The 18186-nt window shown below is 43.2% G+C and overlaps 1 protein-coding gene across 1 annotated transcript in view; it reads left to right on the top strand.

Moving 5' to 3' along the window:
* Positions 1-758: 758 nt before the first annotated feature.
* Positions 759-18186, top strand: part of TMC2 (transmembrane channel like 2) — a 31893-nt gene continuing 14465 nt past the window's right edge. The window contains exons 1-13 of the mRNA XM_069005852.1: positions 759-804; positions 1119-1166; positions 3098-3485; positions 4217-4369; positions 6498-6588; positions 7512-7593; positions 7864-7970; positions 9790-9888; positions 13125-13267; positions 14738-14885; positions 15317-15505; positions 17002-17181; positions 17994-18146. Of these exons, the coding sequence (XP_068861953.1) occupies positions 759-804; positions 1119-1166; positions 3098-3485; positions 4217-4369; positions 6498-6588; positions 7512-7593; positions 7864-7970; positions 9790-9888; positions 13125-13267; positions 14738-14885; positions 15317-15505; positions 17002-17181; positions 17994-18146 (1827 nt within the window). The remainder of the gene's footprint in view (positions 805-1118; positions 1167-3097; positions 3486-4216; positions 4370-6497; positions 6589-7511; positions 7594-7863; positions 7971-9789; positions 9889-13124; positions 13268-14737; positions 14886-15316; positions 15506-17001; positions 17182-17993; positions 18147-18186) is intronic.

The following is an 18186-nucleotide window of genomic DNA, read 5'->3' as shown; positions in this document are numbered from 1 at the left end:
ATACTTTGTGGTACTAAAGGACCTTCCAAATGAGGGTCTCACATTAATTAATTAAGCCTCAGAGCACCTAGAAGGAAAATCTATCCTATTTTACCAGCAAGCTCAATGAGTATGCAAAGGTCACAGAGAATAGAGGAGCAAAGGAAAGAGAGATCCTCGTATCCTGACTCCTGACTCCTTGCTGCATCTATTAGCTCATGAGTCCCCTCCAAGGGACACGCATGGAGGACAAAAGGTGACCCACAGCTGTGTCCCAAAGTGCACTGGCTGAGAGATTTAATAAGATGCAGGAGAATGACTAACGGGGTTACACAGATTGACTCAGGTCAGTAAAGAATATGGCATTAAGAAAATTGATCCTTTGAAAGCCTCCAGCCACATGCTTATGTCAGAACCAGACGTGACTTGTGTCTGTGTTTCATACGACACCACCAAGTACCCACCAAAGGGCTTTCCTTCATGTTTAAATAATGAAATGCAATGTAATGCCAACAGGTGCTTTTTTCACAGGGAGAAGGGAGAAGAAGGGAAAGTGTTTGGGTGGGCTGAGGCAGAGCCCAGGTTTTTCCTGCCTCTCCCACCCCTCCCTGTTCTCATGGCTCATGAGCAAGAGGTCGCTGACAGCTGGACGGGCCCATCTGTCTGCAATGCCGAGAAGACAAGCACATGGGCACTGGAAGAGAGAGTAACCTGTGTATGACTGGGGTGTGTATGCAGCGTAGCAGCTACGGTGTCTGTGCAATAGACGGGAGGCTGCCATGGGGAAGAAAAAGAAAAGTGCTCTACAGGTCATCCTGGAAGATGGTTGGTATCACTGTGAGATTATTTCAGTTTGCATGCTGCCAAATACTTGACTAAACCTCTTGGGGCTTCCCGAGCACACCATTTTGCGTCTCTCAAAAATCATATGATTTCAGTTTGCTTGGGCAGGGAACTTTTGTCAGTCTGCCAGACTGAAGTAAATATTAAGAGCATCGCTGTAGGGAAAGAATATAATGTATAATCGAATAAGGGACGTTCTGCCAAGCTCAGCTGGCACTTAAAGGTTAGCTGTGTAAAGCATCACATGTGTAAATTCCAGCAACAAATTCAATTACTCTTTGTTCTTTGTTTTGCAGCTGGAATAGAGTTTGACGGACAAGTTGAAACTGACACAGAGAGTGAAGGTAGGTAGAAGGTAATGTGGAGATTAACAAATGTGGTCTTGTTTGAAATACAAGAGGTGATACCTTTTCTTTTTCTCTCTGACTTGTGACTTGCTCTACGACATGAGCTCTTTCACGAGCTACTTGCAGGCAAGGAGATTTTTCCCTTGAGGTTTGACTTACAATAGTGGTATGTATACCACCATTCTTAAGCATTCTGTCCTCTTTTATCCATGTTCCCAGAGTGGGAGGCTGTCAGAGCCCACATCACTTGGGAATCAGTCCCTAGTAAATCAGGCACTGCAGTAAAGCACCACCCTGTGCAGGGCTGGGACTGCTTTGCGCTGTACTGAGTTCCTGCTTGCCCCCCCTGTAATGCTTGCTTAGACCATAATACACTGGGATCTTGATTAATCATGGCCACAATAAAAAATAATGAAAATGGATTGAAGGGAGACTTATGACTGTGAGGGAAATCAGGAAAAGGCCATGACAGGACTAAAAACACCTTTAACTCTGCATGTATACTATAACTAAAGAGAGAGAACTAAGAGGTAAGACTGTGACAGCACTGGATAGGTGATACAAATGTTGCTGTTACTGCAAAAATGGTTCACAACTGTGTCTGTATTACTCACAGAATATGAGAAAGTAAACAGCAAACTACTGGGATTTAATTTTTTTTTAAAAAAATCATATCCACCTTTTCCATATAGGCAAAAGAGGCAGTAAGACAACGGTAACAAATAAATGTTTCACATTTAACCTAACACTTTATAGGTTGCAAATAAGAAAAATGTTAGATCATTAGCTATCCAAAATGAACATTTTCCCAAAGAGAGGAGGTGGTCCTTTGACCTAGATGATTGACCAGAGTTCAGTTTAGATTGACCATTACATAATAACTGAAACCTTCCTAATGGCTCCTGAGAAATAGTTGGAAGCTTCTTCTCATTTCCAGCGTCAAATGTGACAGCCACTGCCTACAAATTTTTTGCCACTAACAAGCAGAAACTATCAGCTTGTTATTAATTTCTAGCTTTTCACCAAACCAAAAATGCAAAAGCTCAAATTCTTTTTTGCTTCTGTTTTTCTCCCCTTTTAGGCTCCTCATTTTACACTCTGGATCCCATTCCAGCACAATATTCTTCTTCTGTAACAGTATCTCCAACTCTTTACCTTCATCAGCTAGAAATTTTGGAAAATTGGAAGCCAGAATATTCTGGAAAACTTACTATTGATTTTAATAGACTTGGTAGTGAAAGAGGTGGAGAAACTTGAGGGGGTTTTGAACGTTATTTTTTTCCTTTTCCATAATATTCTGCAATTAAATCATGCTCCATTTCAATCCTTTAAGCTGGAAGCACTTCTGGAAAGAAGAGATTTTAGTTTGCAATGCCAGTAAGAATGAAAGATTTCTCAGAGGCTACCTGGTATTTTTCTTCTCTGAATACAGACCATCCAATATAAAAGAAAACTCCAAGAAACAAAACCGGATACTGCCTGAGCTTTTCTCTCTATAAATAGAAGAACTCCATTCCCAGCCTTGAAAAGTAAACATCCTTCAAGGACATCACATCAACAAGCAAACTACACATTGTGTAACAGACTGCAATTTCTGTTTCCTTTGTTCTGGTGTGTTTACAGGTCAGAGAGATATCTGTCTGTGCTGTCTGATGGATGGGCTTTTGTATTTGTAACTAATTTCCAGTTTTCTTATGGTCACATACAAGTCACTGATGTGCTAAATTGCACTGTCTTAAATGGGAGTTGCGCGACCAAAGAGTTACGCCTGGTTCTTGGACAGGGCATAACACAGAGCCCATCGAGATCAACAGGCACATGCTCTTTGAATTTGCCAGGGTGTGCGTCCTGGCTGCCCATGCTTTTCTGATGAATCTTTATTCTGCCAGCATGGATTTCCCAATGTAATTGTTTTTTATCACTTGCAGAAGATGAAGTAAAGGACAAGACAACTAACAAACAACCCCTCAGGGAAACTGGCAGAGCAAGCAGACTTCAAAGCAAAAAGCAAGAGAAAGACAAAGAAGAAAAAGAAGACAAAGAAGAAAAAGAAGACAGAGAAGAAAAAGAAGACAGAGAAGAAAATGAGAGTGAAGAGGAAGACAATGGCAGCCGACAAAACAGAGCTTCTAGGAGAAAAAACTACCAAAGGAAAAACAGAGATGGAAAAAAGGCAAGAGAGGAAGGAAGCCGGAAGAAAGACAGAGGCAAAACGGCTCCGACCAAAGATCAAAAGGAATCAGAAAACAAAGAAAAGAAAACAACCAAGAGAGGGAAGGAGGGGGAGAACAAACAGAAGAAAGACAGGAAAAACAGGTAATTAAACAATCCCTGACTATGGTGCCTTGTTTGGACTTGCAGCTATACTGACATGCCAGTGGCATATGGATCAGAATGGCAAAGCCAAGAGACTGCAAATAAGTTCCTGCTCTCCTGAAAGAGACACAGCAGTGGAAAACAGTTTAAAATGCCACACAACAGAACTGTTTCCAAGCCATTATCATTTCTCAGCCAGGATCAGGTCTATGCATGTAGTGGAGTCGTAGTACCTACAGCCAGGGGTAGAAAAGCACGCCTAAAAAAGGTACCTTGAGAATTTGGGTCTAGACAAGGTTTTTTCGTTGGTTTATGAAAACATCCCAGCTAAAATGGATCCCCTGTGTTTTCAGGTCTCTTCCCCTTCCAAATCTTGGTTGTCCCAACCTTCGACTTCTCCCCATATCTCCCATTTTGTTTTGAAGGCATGAAAACCATTTCTCTGGAGCCAGCTGTAGCCCTGGTAGCTGTAGGCAATGCTTCTATAGCTGAAGTGTACTCCAGAGCATGGCACTGAGTGAATTGTAGTGCCTCCTCATCATCCTGGCTGGAAACAGCCCTGCTCTGAGTGCAAAGGCCACTGGCATGGCACTGAGCCAGGGGATGTTGAGGCACTGTACCCAGACTGGAGTAGGATCCCCAGGGCCAGCTGCACTCTGCCTACCCCAAGCAAGGCCTTCCCTCTAACCCCTGTAAGTTTTTCTGTGTCCTTTATTTTGTGTCTCTTCCAGTACTTCTTCTGCTTCCTCAAACTCATCTGACGAGGAGTCACTGTCAGAGGAAGAGCTCGCGATGCTGAAGGAGCAGGTGGAGCAAAAGAAAAAACTGATTTCCACCATGAGGAACAAGCCCTGGAGGATGGTGAAGAAGCTCTCGGTGCTCAGGTACCCATCAAAATGGGAACCCCCACTGCTGAGGTCTCTCCTGTGTGTTGTGTGTTGTCAGATGCACTTTGTCTTTCCTTGAAATTACGTATTTGCTGCTCCTGTAATACCCCAGTATCAGGAAAAGTGACTGGCAGAACCTGGCCGGCCTGTCTGCGTCCAAACGATCAGAGTTAAAATGTGGAATCTGATTTTCAGCCTCTGTAACCAAAGAACTGACAAAGTGCAAATCTGTTCAACTGATACCCATGGCCAGGTCATTCTACCCTCGTATTTAAAACCAAATGACTCACTACTGTCAGGCTACTTGTTAAAGCAAACTCTGTACCCTGGCTTGCTTATTCATGTCTTTTGTCAGACAGAAATCAGAGCAACACAGTGCCATGTTACTGCACAGCCCTGAGATGGGGATGCTTGGAAAAAATGCTGTGTTAATTGCAGAGGTTTATGGAGCAAAGATAATTCTGCCAAACAGCCCCTGATGAAGGTGGGAACAACTCAGGCAGCAGCAGAGACCCCTTAGTGCAGGGCAATGGGGGACAGTGGGGCAGGGCAGACCAGGGAAATCAAAACCAATGGGTCAACAGGGAATGGCTCATAACAAGCCATTCCCATACTGGGGCAATGATTCGGCTCCCAGCTCTACTGGTTAAGGATCCTCTGAAACCCCTTTCTATCAGGAGGGATTTCAAAATAGCATTTCAAAGCATGCACAGACCTACAGCGAGTGGTGATGCCCCTGCTCTGTGTTTGCTGAGAGGTTGCTCAGAGCTGCAGGGACTGTGCTGTGAAGGCTGGCATTCACCATGTGTCTCTGCTTCTCTCTTTTATGCCCTGAAGCCCAAGACCTCTTCCATCTTCCAGTAAAATCAGGAATTGCGAACTCTGACAATTACTTCTGAAAATCCGGGTAAAGATCTATGACAGGGATACCGTATTAGAGCAGCTTTCCCACCTCACAGGCATGCTATGAGCCTGAGCTCGTAACAAATAAATTCTTACCACCCTAAAATTCCAAATTTTTTCAAGAAAAGAAAAGAAAGAGCAAAGCAGAGTTATTCCTGATGCACTTTTTCCCTGTGGTGCAGGATCCTGACTAAAATTCTACTTAGGATAATGTTTGATAATGTACCTCCATTGCTTCATCTTATTCCTGAATTATACCAGTCATTACTATACTAATGAAACTAAACAAAACTTTTGCATTGCTTGTGCAGGGGTCTCCAGGAAGGCTCTCAGCATGCTGTACATTCATTAGTTAATTTTGGTTGCATAAACTCAACCCTGAGACAAGAAATTATTAGCCCCATTGCACAGATGAGGGGTGTAAAACACAAAGAGAGAAAAACAATATGTTCAAGACTTAGAAATCTCACTTTAGGGTTTCAAATGAAGTCACAGCTGATTTTCCTAAGATTACAGGCTGAACTAGCCAACTATTTATGCCAAGTGGAAGTTTGTCTTTCCCACAGTCTTAGGATGGCAAAAAACCTCCCAGCTCCTGAAATTTAATCTCTTCTCATTGGCAAGGCCAATATACAATATAATGTTATTCATGAGCTAAGCGTACTTAGCATAACAGCATCTACCTAGACTACTTTGTCTGTATTTCCCTTAGAAATCCTATTGTAAAACTAATTTCATTTTGCAGCTTGATTTTACTCCTGGCTAGTGTACACTCATTCCTTTGGCACTGAGATTATTCCCTTGGGGTGTTTTCACATCTCTGATATTTATCTAAGGAGGTGTTCATGGAGGGAAATTCAGCATCCTCTTGGAGCTTATTTCACTAGGCAATGTTATTTTCTTCTTGACCAATGCCTCAGGAGAGAGAAATTATAACAAGCATTCAGGCTGGGAGAGCTCTGCAGCGAGAGAAGTGGGCAGGCTTTTAGTTTGCACCCAGGGAGAAGTGTGGAGCAAGATTTGGGGCACCTCTCTACATAACCATGAGCATTTTGGGGACATGGGTGGGTGTCTGAGCTCTACATGGCAGAGAGCAGAGAGCAGGTAAGGAGAGACACCAAGCCCCCACCTTTGTTGCTTCATTGCCACTGGTGCAAGCAGGGGTGAAAAGTTAAGCACCCCCTTGCTATTTTAATAACCTGCTTGTTTGTTTTCCAATTAGGGAGGCACAAGACTTCGTAGAGAAGTTTGAAGGAGCTCTGGGAAAAGGAAAGGGCAAAAAGTTGTATGCATATAAGATGATGATGGCGAAGGTGAGTGCTACAGTGATGTCAGGGAAAGGCTTGGATACTCAGTTACGTATTTAGCACATTTTTAGGTTTATTGACCTCTCTTTGGCAAAAGGGACACAAGGAAATCAAAATAAAGGTTCCTACCCACATTCAAAAAAATACTAGCTGGCTTCAAATATATGACTATTGCAGAAAGAACGGGGAAATTTACCCCAAACTGAACCTCATTGTGACCTTTCCTGAAGCAAGGGAGGGTTTTCAGGAGCAGGAAAAACCATGGCTTGCTGGTTGCGATCTCCAAAACCTTGAGCTGTGAGAAAAGGTATCCCTAAAGGGGAAAGAGGCTCTGCCAAACTGTTGCACTACCCTTAGTGCTGTAAAATTTCACCTTCTCCAGTGACAAGGAGATAATAGGGAGAATGATGGCTGTGTTTTGAGACTGAAGTTGGTAGCCAAGTTGCATGTTGTCATGGAGATTATATTGAGAAGTGCAAAACAGAGCCAGATTTGAGATTATGAAATCAGTGGGAGTTTAGCTGCTGGCCTGGTGAGGAAAGATTCAAGCTCAGACTTTTATCAAATTTAATTTTGTTTTAAATAGAGTTTATTCTGAACCAATTCTTTCAATCCAGAGCCAGGTCTGAATTTACCACCCCTGTATAATCTGATGAATCCATAGCACAACTGCAGCTTTCCAAAAGCCTGGAAAGGTTAAAATTCTTAAAACTCAAATCATAAACGTGAACTCTTGGGCGTGGGGGGATTTTGGATTGAAGTGAGTTTCTGAAATAGCCCAAAAGATAAGACCCATACCAGAGTTCCTGCTTTGGGCTTTACACCTTCACCTAACCATGCTACCAAACTCTGATATTAGAAAGCCCTGCTTCAGAGCAGACCCCCTTTTCACACCTCTCATTGCTCACTGCAATGTTTTCTTGTTTCAGAAATGGGTGAAATTCAAGAGGGACTTTGAAAATTTTAAAACTCAGTGCATACCCTGGGAGATGAAGATAAAGGAAGTGGAGAGTAAGTTGAAGTTGGTGTACGGTGGCAGTGTGACATTTTGTAAGATCGCTTTGTCTTCATACAAACAATATTCCAGCTTCCTGGCCATCAGTGCCAAACAAGGAGCACACACCCCTGGCAGCTCCAGGTGTTGCTCTCTCCATCAGTTGTGGACACTGTTGGGAGGCTCATGGGAAATGTGTTGGGGAGGTTAAAGAGTTGCTGAGGACAGTTTAACCCTCCTAAACTCCTAACCATGAATGTTTCTTCTTTAATGTCTTCTGCTTTAAGGTCACTTTGGCTCCTCAGTTGCTTCCTACTTCATATTTCTGCGGTGGATGTACGGAGTAAATCTCGTCCTTTTCGGGTTAATATTTGGACTGGTTATAATTCCAGAGGTAAGCTCTCCTTTCAGTAGTATCTTGCCCATTGCTTGACACAAACATGACATTGACAGGACAAAGAAATGTCTTATAATAGGCATTGCTTTAGAAAAATCAAATGCCTGAGGACAATTATTTACAAAGACTTACTGACACAGGAGCAGAAGTTGCATTGATATCAGGAGACCTAAAATGCTATCAAAGATCCTGCCCATCCAGCAGCTGAAGCTGGGCTCAACAATCTAATTCAAGGCTAGTTTTACATTTTGACTAAACTGAAAAACGTGACATTCCAATCCTAGACACAAGATCAGGTCTGCAAGAGCCACAAGAAATGGTTTTTGCTCTGAGAATAATTAAATACCCTCACTTTTGGGCCCTCTGAGGGGCATGACTCTGGGGCAGCAGCCATAGCACAGCCCTTCAGGGAACTGACAATTTCCCAGCACTTTGCCAACTAACATTTGCTTGGGAAATAACCCTATTTTGTACTTCCAATTTGTATGATTTACAAGCAATTGTTTTATTTTAAGTTTTTCTATTTCTTACTCTTCTTGGAGAAGGAAAAGGATCTCATAGCCAACTTTATATGTTCGTTTATTGAAGAATTCTTTAATGTAGCCATTACATTAAAGAATACTCTGGCTGAATTACTCAGTGCAGTATTTAAAGTCTGTGCAATCCACAGACAGTGGCATCTGTTCCATTCAACACAGAATTTTATGGAGCAAAAATGCAGTGCAGAATCCCTCCTGAGGACCATGCTATTGTTCTCTTTAATATGCTTGCTCACAATATTGAAAGGGAAAGCTCAGTTTCCTTCCAGGATGAGGAGACATAACCATTAGCACTGAACAATACAAATGTGTTTTGTTAGGAACTCTGCATATGGCAGGAGCTTTCCTCTCTGAAGTGTGCACACTGTTACTCATTGCCTACTGAGCTGCTACGATACGGGGAGTAGCTGGGCAATAAACATTTAATCATAAATTATTTTGAATGTAATTAGACAGCCCTAAAAAATAAGTGATAGATTATATGCTAGAACCTTGCTAGGCTATGAATGCTAATGAGATATTTTGGTATAGGCACCAGTCAGCTTGTAAATATAACTCTCCATAGCCCTTGGCATTCTCTGTCTGGACTTCAGCTGCTGCTCCAGCTGCAAGACCTGCTTTGCATGGTGCCATCAGGACAGGCTGTGCCATGAAAACTATTCTTTGCATCTTTTTGTCATATATTTTTTTTCCCAAACCTAATTGCCATTTACCTCACCTTGAGAACATCTTTTAATTCAAGACTGAAAAATACAAATTATATTTCAAGCTTGACCCGGTGCTCTTGACTTCTCTCAGAGGAGGAGCTCTGCATAACTAGATGAAGCTAATCCCTTTACTGCATTAGAACCATGAAGTTCAAGCAAAGAACTCCTTGATAAACTAAGGACGTTTCAACTGGAGCTGTTCATGAAAGGATACAGTTTCCCAAATTTCCTGTGCAATGGATGTGGCCAGGGAAAGGGAAGTCCTCTGGTTATTTGGGTGAAATTAATACTAAGTATTAACAATAAATTTTAAAATGTGTATTAATAAATATATGTAATACTAAGTATTAATACCTGTCAGTGATACTAAATAATAATAAGTTAAATTAATGCTAAGCAGTTTTTAAAAACTGTTGCTCTAGTATTAAGAAATAAAATATATATCAAAATCAACAGAAAAGGAAGACAAACCTAAAGCAAACAAGAACAGACTCATTAAGAAATAAAACCTGTTAAAAACTCCTTGGTGCTTTATACTGCATATGCATCACTGTTATTAACGTTCTCCAGGTCCTGATGGGAATGCCATATGGGAGCATGCCAAGGAAAACTGTACCCCGGGCTGAACAAGCAACTGCTATGGATTTTTCAGTTCTTTGGGATTTTGAGGTAAGCACACAAGTGTTAATCATAAAAGAGCAGTTGAATACCTCCTAAAACCCCTCAGAAGTTAGTGGTGCTACAAGGATGAATTTGTTCCAAGATAAGCCAGCAGAACATCTTTTTCTTCCAGAAGAAGTCTGGGAAGTCTTTTGTTGCAACAAAGTCTTGGCAGGTGCTGAGATTTCTGGCCAAAATAGTACGTACACATGCAGACACCTGCATATGGATTTGAGCCACTTCCATATACAAATGTGCTGGCTGGCATATGTCACGTGTGTGTAGACACAAAAGCCATTTTGCTTCCAACTGGAAAGGCAGCAAGCACCCAGATGAAAGGCTGGAGCTGCTCCAAACCAGGCAGCCAGAAAGAGACTCCAAGCTCTTCTTCACAGGCCCCCTTCACAGACAGGGAGCACTTTGCCAGACCACTGAAAGTGATTGGGAAGGGGATTGCTCCCCACGTCCCTGCCCTCCCTGAAATATTTACATGAGCCAGAAGCAGGAACCAAAGTTTAGGACTTGCACCCAAAGGAAAATCCCAAGTTTCCAGCCATCTCTAGGTGCTTGCCTGCAGCACCCATTCACCTCCCACCCCAGTTACTTTGAAGATTTAAGCCAAAGGGATTAAGTTGTTTTAGGTGTTTTTAGCCCAAGAAAAGATATGTGAGAGGGGCGAAGATTTTCTGATGTAACAAATACCTTGGGATCTGACTTTCAAAATTGTTACTTCTGGAAATATTTTTTTAGTGCTTGTCAGCACTGGCCCACATGCTACAAGCACGGGACCCACTCCTGTAATAAACCCCTTTGCAATTTCCTTAGCTTAAAAAAAACCAAACAAACACCAACCTAATAACAAACAAACAAACAAACAAACAAAACTACTTTGTTGTAAACCAGATTATTTAAACTAATTTATTAATAAGGCTTCAAATACTGGTGTCCAGAAACCTGCCAGGGCCAGGCCTTCCTTTACCCTCTCATTGTCTGCTGAGGATCCTGTTAACTCTTCCTCTCCCAGAACTTTCCCCCACTGCCAGAATCCAAAATTCAGAGGTGAATTAGGGACATTTTTAATAGGACTGTAAGGAATGAAAAGCTCATTTGAGCAGTGCACTGTAAAAATACAAGTGGTAGCATTCAAACTCATTAAGCCAGAAGAAAAAAAAAAGGCAAAATAAGACTCCAAAACAAACAAAAAAACCTGAAGGAGTGTTGATGAAATGCAGCTGCTGATTTTCTCTGGGAGACCATAAGTAATAGACCTATCAGTAAGGAAACTTGCCTCTGGATGAGGCTGTAATCTTCCAGGAAGTGTTTCCTCCCATGAGATGCCAGTCTCCTGCCTCTGGCTTGGTACACACATCTACATTCCCCTGCTGTCACTGAGGTGTTGATCCTCTAAACCCCTCTGCCATACAGGTCCCCATCCAGTACCCATTCCCTTGCTGTCTGACATCAGGGAGCAATCATTCCGGCTTGAGAAGCATCTCCAGGCATGGGGCAACACTGTACACCAATACCCTCTGCAGCCAGGAGATGTTAAATGAAGCCCTTTGCAGAGGTTTGCCCTTTGAAAATGCATAGAGGCTTATTCCAGCATGCTCCACAGGAGAGGTACAGGGCAGAAATATATACCAGGGTAGGCATAAATGAAGAGTCAATACTATTATCCTGAAAAATACCTTTCAAGAGAGAGGAGCTGGCGAAATGTATGCTTTGGCAGCAAGGAGGTCACATCATGGATTTCTGGAGGAGCAGAAAGGAATAAATCTCACTTGGACACCAGACACCATGTGTCACAAATGGAGCTTAAAGAATATACGGGATGATGTGAGCAGAGAAACTCCTTTTTCAGTCCTTGGCATCTGATGAATCAAAAAGACAAAGGTTTGGAATTACAACCTGAGAAACAAACTTCACTAGTGCCTTCCACAGACCTTGTATTTTACAAGACTTTTTTCCACCACACCTCTCCAGCAGACATTGTGTGTAACAGGCTACAAGCCCCAAAGCAGCCTTGCTGTGGTGTGCCAGCCACAGGCTTGCTGCACTGTTAGAAACACGCCCGGAGTGGTCCTGGACCTGCAGCACTGCACTTTGTGAAGGGCAAAAATGCAGCTCCCGTGGCACCTGGGGACACCAAGGCTTTTTATGAGGTTAGAAATAAAAAGCCTAGAGTTTGGGAGAGCACAGTTTAACTGATTAAGTGAAGGTGGTCAAATGCTTCAAGAAAGGCCCAGAAAGGTCATGGGATCTCCATCCCTAGAGATTTTCAAAGCTCAGCTGGACACAGCACCAAGCCATAACACTTCCTTTTGCAATTGGTTCTGCTTTGAGCAGGGGGCTTGACTAGACAGCGTCCACAAGCCCTTTCACATGTAAACCATGCAGTGTCTCTAAACAAGAGCCATTACACGGACTCTGATACGAGCTTCAAGTTATATCTTTTCCAAAGGCTTGATCAAGGGGAGCATGCTCAACTATCATGGCCAGACTGATTAAGTACACTTAACTTAGGAGCTGAAGGACAAGGGGCAAAAAGTAGAGAAGTGCAATGTGCAGTGATAGACATCAACTTGGATGAGATATGACAGAAAAACAGGGAGAGATTGCTAATGCGGATTAGGTGATCTGCACGCTCGTTGAGTGCCTAACAGACTGCACAGCAAAAGGTACATTTACTTGAGACAACATGGTTGATACTGTGTCTGAGCTCCGCTTTCCACTGGAAAGTAATGCTTTGATTTCACTCTTTAGTTATATTTGCTCTGCAGGCAGCAGCTGGTAAAAGGAACTAAATCTGCAAGGTACTGAGCATCAGCTGCCTCCTACCTGAAAGGAAAAGTTTCATATCATGGTGGGAAGGCCCTTTGCTACAGCATTTCTACAAGATCTGAGTGTTTGATTATTGTCTTAGAGAAGCAGGTAAGCTACAAGCACAAAGAGAAATAAGGATGTTTTTCTGGGATGGATGAAAGAATGATGGATCAAAACTACATTTTAGTTTTAAACCACTATTCTCTGACATGCTCTCCCTCATCTTCCCTCTCTTAGGAAGATAAACTCTTAAGAAGACAGCACTCAAAGGTGCCAGGGCAGCAAACAGACAAGAATGAGACCCTAAAAACTTTTCCAAGTTGATTTTCCTTGTTCTAAATCTTCCATTTTCTCTAGAAACCCCTTCCCTGCAGAAGAAAAGCTGCACAGCTCACACAGGATTGCTTTTGCTTTACCTCCAGGGCTACATCAAATACTCAGCACTCTTTTATGGCTACTACAACAACCAGAGGACAATCGGCTGGTTGAAATACAGGCTGCCAATGGCATATTTCATGGTTGGGATCAGCGTGTTTGGCTACAGCCTGATGGTTGTTATAAGATCGTAAGTACAGCTGACATTGCTCCCTCTGCAAAATCCACCCAGATGTGTCTCACAGCTGGGTTCCCCTCCATGGGCACCCAGACTTAGTCCAGCCTTGGCTGGATGGCTGGAGGAATGTAGGCAAAGGGGGGCTGTGTGCCTGCTGTTCTCATACATGTAGCCTCCCTGTCCACCACCCTGGCTCTGGTGGGCTGGGGGGACTTGAGCACTCCCCTGCCTCATCCGTATACTCATGTGTACGATTTTGAACCTCTCCTACTCCAGCCATCTTCCTCCTTCTCCTCCTCTCCAGATCACTTTAACCCTTCCTCCAACATTACTACAGGGCCATCAAACAGGTAGATTTCGTACATGAAGGAGGATTTTACTTGCAGTAAATTTCAAACGTTCCTTTTGCACGCTTTCATTGCAAAATAAATATTCCTGAATGCCAACATGGGTCCCACAGATGGTGCAACGGTTGCAGAAAAGAGCCAGGTGCTACTAGACTGTATCTGTTGAGTCCCTAAACAAATCAGTGGAGTTTAAAAGTGGCCACAATTTCTGTGCCCCTTGTGCACGGTCCCCAAACACCAGTGAGGCTCCCACAGCATCCTCAGGGTACTGAGGTTGCAGCCAAAGCACTTGTCAGTGCTGTAATGGTCTCTTCAAAGTTAAAAATAAAAAAATAAGCTCCTCTATCTCTGCCTGAAGGACACTTCCTTTCTTTGGAAGAAAGAATAAGCCCATGGATTTGTATCGCTTGCTGAAGCAGGCCATATTGCTGTGCAGCAGAAAGAGCCTCTTGAGCCTTTGGCTGGAGTGGGACATGGGGATTTGCTGTACATTTGCCATGAAACTGAAGCATCTGTTGTCTTGCCTTCCTTGAGGGACTAGTGCTAGGAACTCTAGGGGGACTTAGAGAAGGATTTCAGGGATCGAATAATAGAGAGGAAACAGCAGAAGCCATATCTGCTCCTATGCTGATTAACAAGAATAATCCTTTTTCTCTCCCTGCATGACTTGCTGCAAGCTCTTTGGCTCCAGCACTGTGCAGCAAGTGAAGTCTCACTAAAGCTTTGTGCTGCAGTGGGTGTAGTGGACAGCACCAGGGGGTTTTGACTAAATTTAACTAACTAAAGGTAGCCATAATCATATACTGCAGCCTAGGACCCAGAAGCACCATAAATAGACTTTCTTCATGCACCAGCTGGAGGAAGCAATCTTTAACATCCTTAATCACCTATGCTAGTTTTTGTCTATATCACTATTTTTAATAGAAGACCTGTGTAGCCCTGAAGACACCATTTGACAGTTCAGTCCTCCTCAGACCTAAAGTCCAATGGCCCATGTCACTCATTCCCAAACCCCAAGAATGGTCGCCCCACTCCATCTTACCCACCAGCAATCCCAAGCTTTGCAAAGCTGAAGGATACGAGGTGGCTCTGTGGAACTCTGTCTGACCCTGTCACTGCACACGCCCTTACGCAGGATGGCACGCAATGCCAACGAAAGCACAGCAGATGGGGACGATGACAACTTCATTTTCAGCTGGAAAATGTTCACCAGCTGGGACTACCTCATTGGCAACCCAGAGACAGCAGACAACAAGTTTGCATCCATCACCACCAGCTTCAAGGTAAACTTGAAACTTAGCTTTCCTCTACCTGTTCCTTCCCAGCACCTACAAATGGCAGAGATTTAAGGGGAAATCTGGATACCTGCTCCGCATCTCTCCATATGAGCAGGGCATGGTGCTGATCCATGGCAGCTCCAACTTCTGTGACCCGCTTCCCCATAATCCCTTTTTTCAGATGTTAAAAGAATTTGGATTAATTTAGAGTGCAGTTCTCTTGGGATATATCAGGCTCTTTGCCATTTGATACCTTTCAGTCAAACCAGAACACCTGTATGAAGCTTAGATTGAATTTAACCAAAACTACCAAGTTGGATATAGCCAGAATAGAAGAAGATTGCATTTCACAGGGTGAAAAAAACTTGTGATGTCACCTTATGCTTGGTGCTGCAAGATATCCATTCCAATTTCTTGCGAACCCCTGTTTTTTTCAGGAGTCTATTGTAGATGAGCAAGAAAGCAACAAGGATGAGAATATCCACCTGAGGAGGTTCCTGCGGGTTTTGGCCAATGTCCTCATCATATGCTGCTTGTGTGGGAGTGGCTACCTCATTTATTTCGTGGTGAAACGCTCCCAGACGTTTTCCAAAATGCAAAATGCTGGGTGGTATGAAAGAAATGAGGTGAGAAAGCTTTGCTTCTAGTTTTCTGCTGGGATAATTTTCTTTGAACATCAGCATAATCATTGCCACAGGTTGAGGACAGCATCCAAGACAGAGGGATTCCCTACCAGGGCCCAAGAGACCCCTTCAGTACCTTTGCACTTGTTGTAGCTGCAATGCACATTGATCTCACTGAAAGTTCCCAGGGAAAATTAACAACTCCTGCAGAGAAGGGAAAATATTCTTATAATAAATCACTAGAAAAGTTAATGGCTTTTCAGCACTTTCAACACCAACCACCATCTTAAGTTGCATATTAACACTTACAAACTCAGTTGTACCAGAAAGCTCTCTGGGTGTTAGAAATGTCCATAATTCATAACTCTAAAATCAAATCTTTGTCATCCACCTTGAATTATGGGAATAAAATTTTAGGACGTACAAAAAATTTCAATTGTCGAAGTTTTCTGTGTCTGATTTTGGAATGAGAAGTTCAAATCTTTAAGCTTTTCACACACACCAAAAAAAATTTCAACCTATGGAAAGGTTTACTTTCAATGTCTACAATATTATCATGTATTTCTATTTCAAAGCCAAATTAAATTCAAAGCAATGCATTTTCACAATTCTTTCAGAGAACTTCAGAAAGATGGCACTTGCTTACGAAATGCTTTGATTTATCACTATGGAATTTTCCCAAAGAAAAAAAATCTTACTTAAAAAAAGAGTTTAATGTCTGACCCTTTCCTGGTGATAATGTGAGATCTGAATGAATACAGTCCCAGGTACTGTTACTTCTCTTGGAAAGAAAAGCACAAAGAAGGGACCTGTGAATCAGAGACTCCCTGCACCTGTACAGACAGTCCTCCACAGGCCAATGGGACCTGTAGGGCTGTAAAAAAATTTAGAGCCTGTAAGTCATGCCTGAGGTAACCTTGACTAGCCAATGACCTCATTGACCACAGTACAACTTAGTATCTAGCATGAAAAAGAGGAACAAAAATACCACTAGGACATATTATCTTGAGCTGCAAAACTGAGTTTTTGATGTGTTTCCATTCAAGTCTGTAAATGCCTACTGCAAAAGCAAAGGTGCTGAACGTGGAAAATAAACATTAGCATTGACTAATTATCTTTATGCACACAAACCAAGATTTGTGCTTCCTCTGAAACTAAAATAAGAACCTTGGAGCTGATGCAAGCACTACTGTAAGGTACTTGAGGAACCTAAATATTCATGAGTCTGGACTGACAGGGAACAAATTCTTTAGAGCTCATCCCTTTGAGATAAGAGCAAAAGTGCTCCTGCAAGAGCAAGTTGTGCAACCCAGCCCTGAAGTCTGACACTGTGCTGCCTACACGCTAAGCAAAGCCAGGATCTGAGTTTGCTTTGACTCCCTCCCCTTTATAAATCCCTCAGAAATATCCAACCAGTTGCCGGCAGCTCCCGCTCTGCTCAAAATGAGATAGTCACTGTTGTTACTATGAGCAGTTATCTCATTTTCCTCACGTGGCAGGTTGAAATTGTGATGTCCTTGCTGGGCATGTTTTGCCCTCCGCTGTTTGAAACCATCGCTGCACTAGAAAATTACCATCCCCGCATTGGGCTGAAATGGCAGCTGGGGCGGATCTTTGCGCTCTTCCTGGGGAACCTCTACACATTTCTGTTGGCCTTGATGGATGATGTCAACGAAAAAGTAAGAGCTGAGCCAAAAAGCCACTGTCAAATAGCGTTTCCCAGAGCTGAGGGTGAACACACCCTGTCCCCACAGCCAGAAGGGACAATCACCCTCTTTGCAGCCAGTGCTTTCTCCGTCCCCAGTCCTCTTGAGCAGTGCCCCAGGGAGATTCACCAAATAGAGTCTCCGGCTTCTCCTTACAGCCCTGAAAAGGGCACAGTTTTTGTCTTCCTATAATCACAGCATGTTAGGGTAATTCTATTTTTTTCTCCATCTGACACTGTTTGCAATTTCTATTACTGCAGACCCCAAGGATACAGTTTATAATCCGCTTCTGCTGCCTCCCCTCTTTAACATTATCCTGGTAGCGTGTTGTGGGCAGATAACTGCAGGAAAGGATAAACGTCTAACTGATCCACAGAAAAAATTACTCTGTTTTAAGCTGAGAAGAATTAGAGGAATCGAGGCGGTTTGCTCTGCCCTGAAAAATTATGAACAATGCAAAGGAGGAGGACTGGGTAGAGGCTCCCTCTGCACACAGTGGTCTTGCAGGAGGTCTGACTCCTCCACGTGCAGGGAGTAGGTTGCTTGCTCCCCAAAAACTCATGGAGCCTTGACCCGCTCTCGGCTGCTGTTCCCCTGCTCCCGGCAAAAGAGGAGTTTCTGTGCTATTGCCAGCACTGTAACTCTGTTGTACGCAGATGTTTATACATGGGGTGGTAACTGGTAAGGAGAAGGGAGGAATTCAGTGTCTTGGATTTCTTCAAACATGTCCACTGGGACTTCTGTTTCCTGATGGTTTTGGCTGGGGGGGTGTCTCTTCGTTGCAGCTGGCGGAAGAGGATGTGGTGAAAAACATCACGCACTGGACGCTGCTTGGCCACCACAACTCGTCTGCAGGGAATGACAGCACTGTCACCCCACCTCCCCTTGACCCTGCAGATGTGCCCAGGGGGCCCTGTTGGGAGACAACTGTTGGCATTGTAAGAAATTCATTGTGTAGCAAGTCTCTGTGTTGGTTTG

The sequence above is a fragment of the Aphelocoma coerulescens genome, chromosome 2, assembly GCF_041296385.1.
Source record: "Aphelocoma coerulescens isolate FSJ_1873_10779 chromosome 2, UR_Acoe_1.0, whole genome shotgun sequence".
Classification (NCBI taxonomy): domain Eukaryota; kingdom Metazoa; phylum Chordata; class Aves; order Passeriformes; family Corvidae; genus Aphelocoma; species Aphelocoma coerulescens.
Note: the sequence above shows the minus strand (reverse complement) of the source record. Positions and strands in the feature narration are given on the sequence as shown.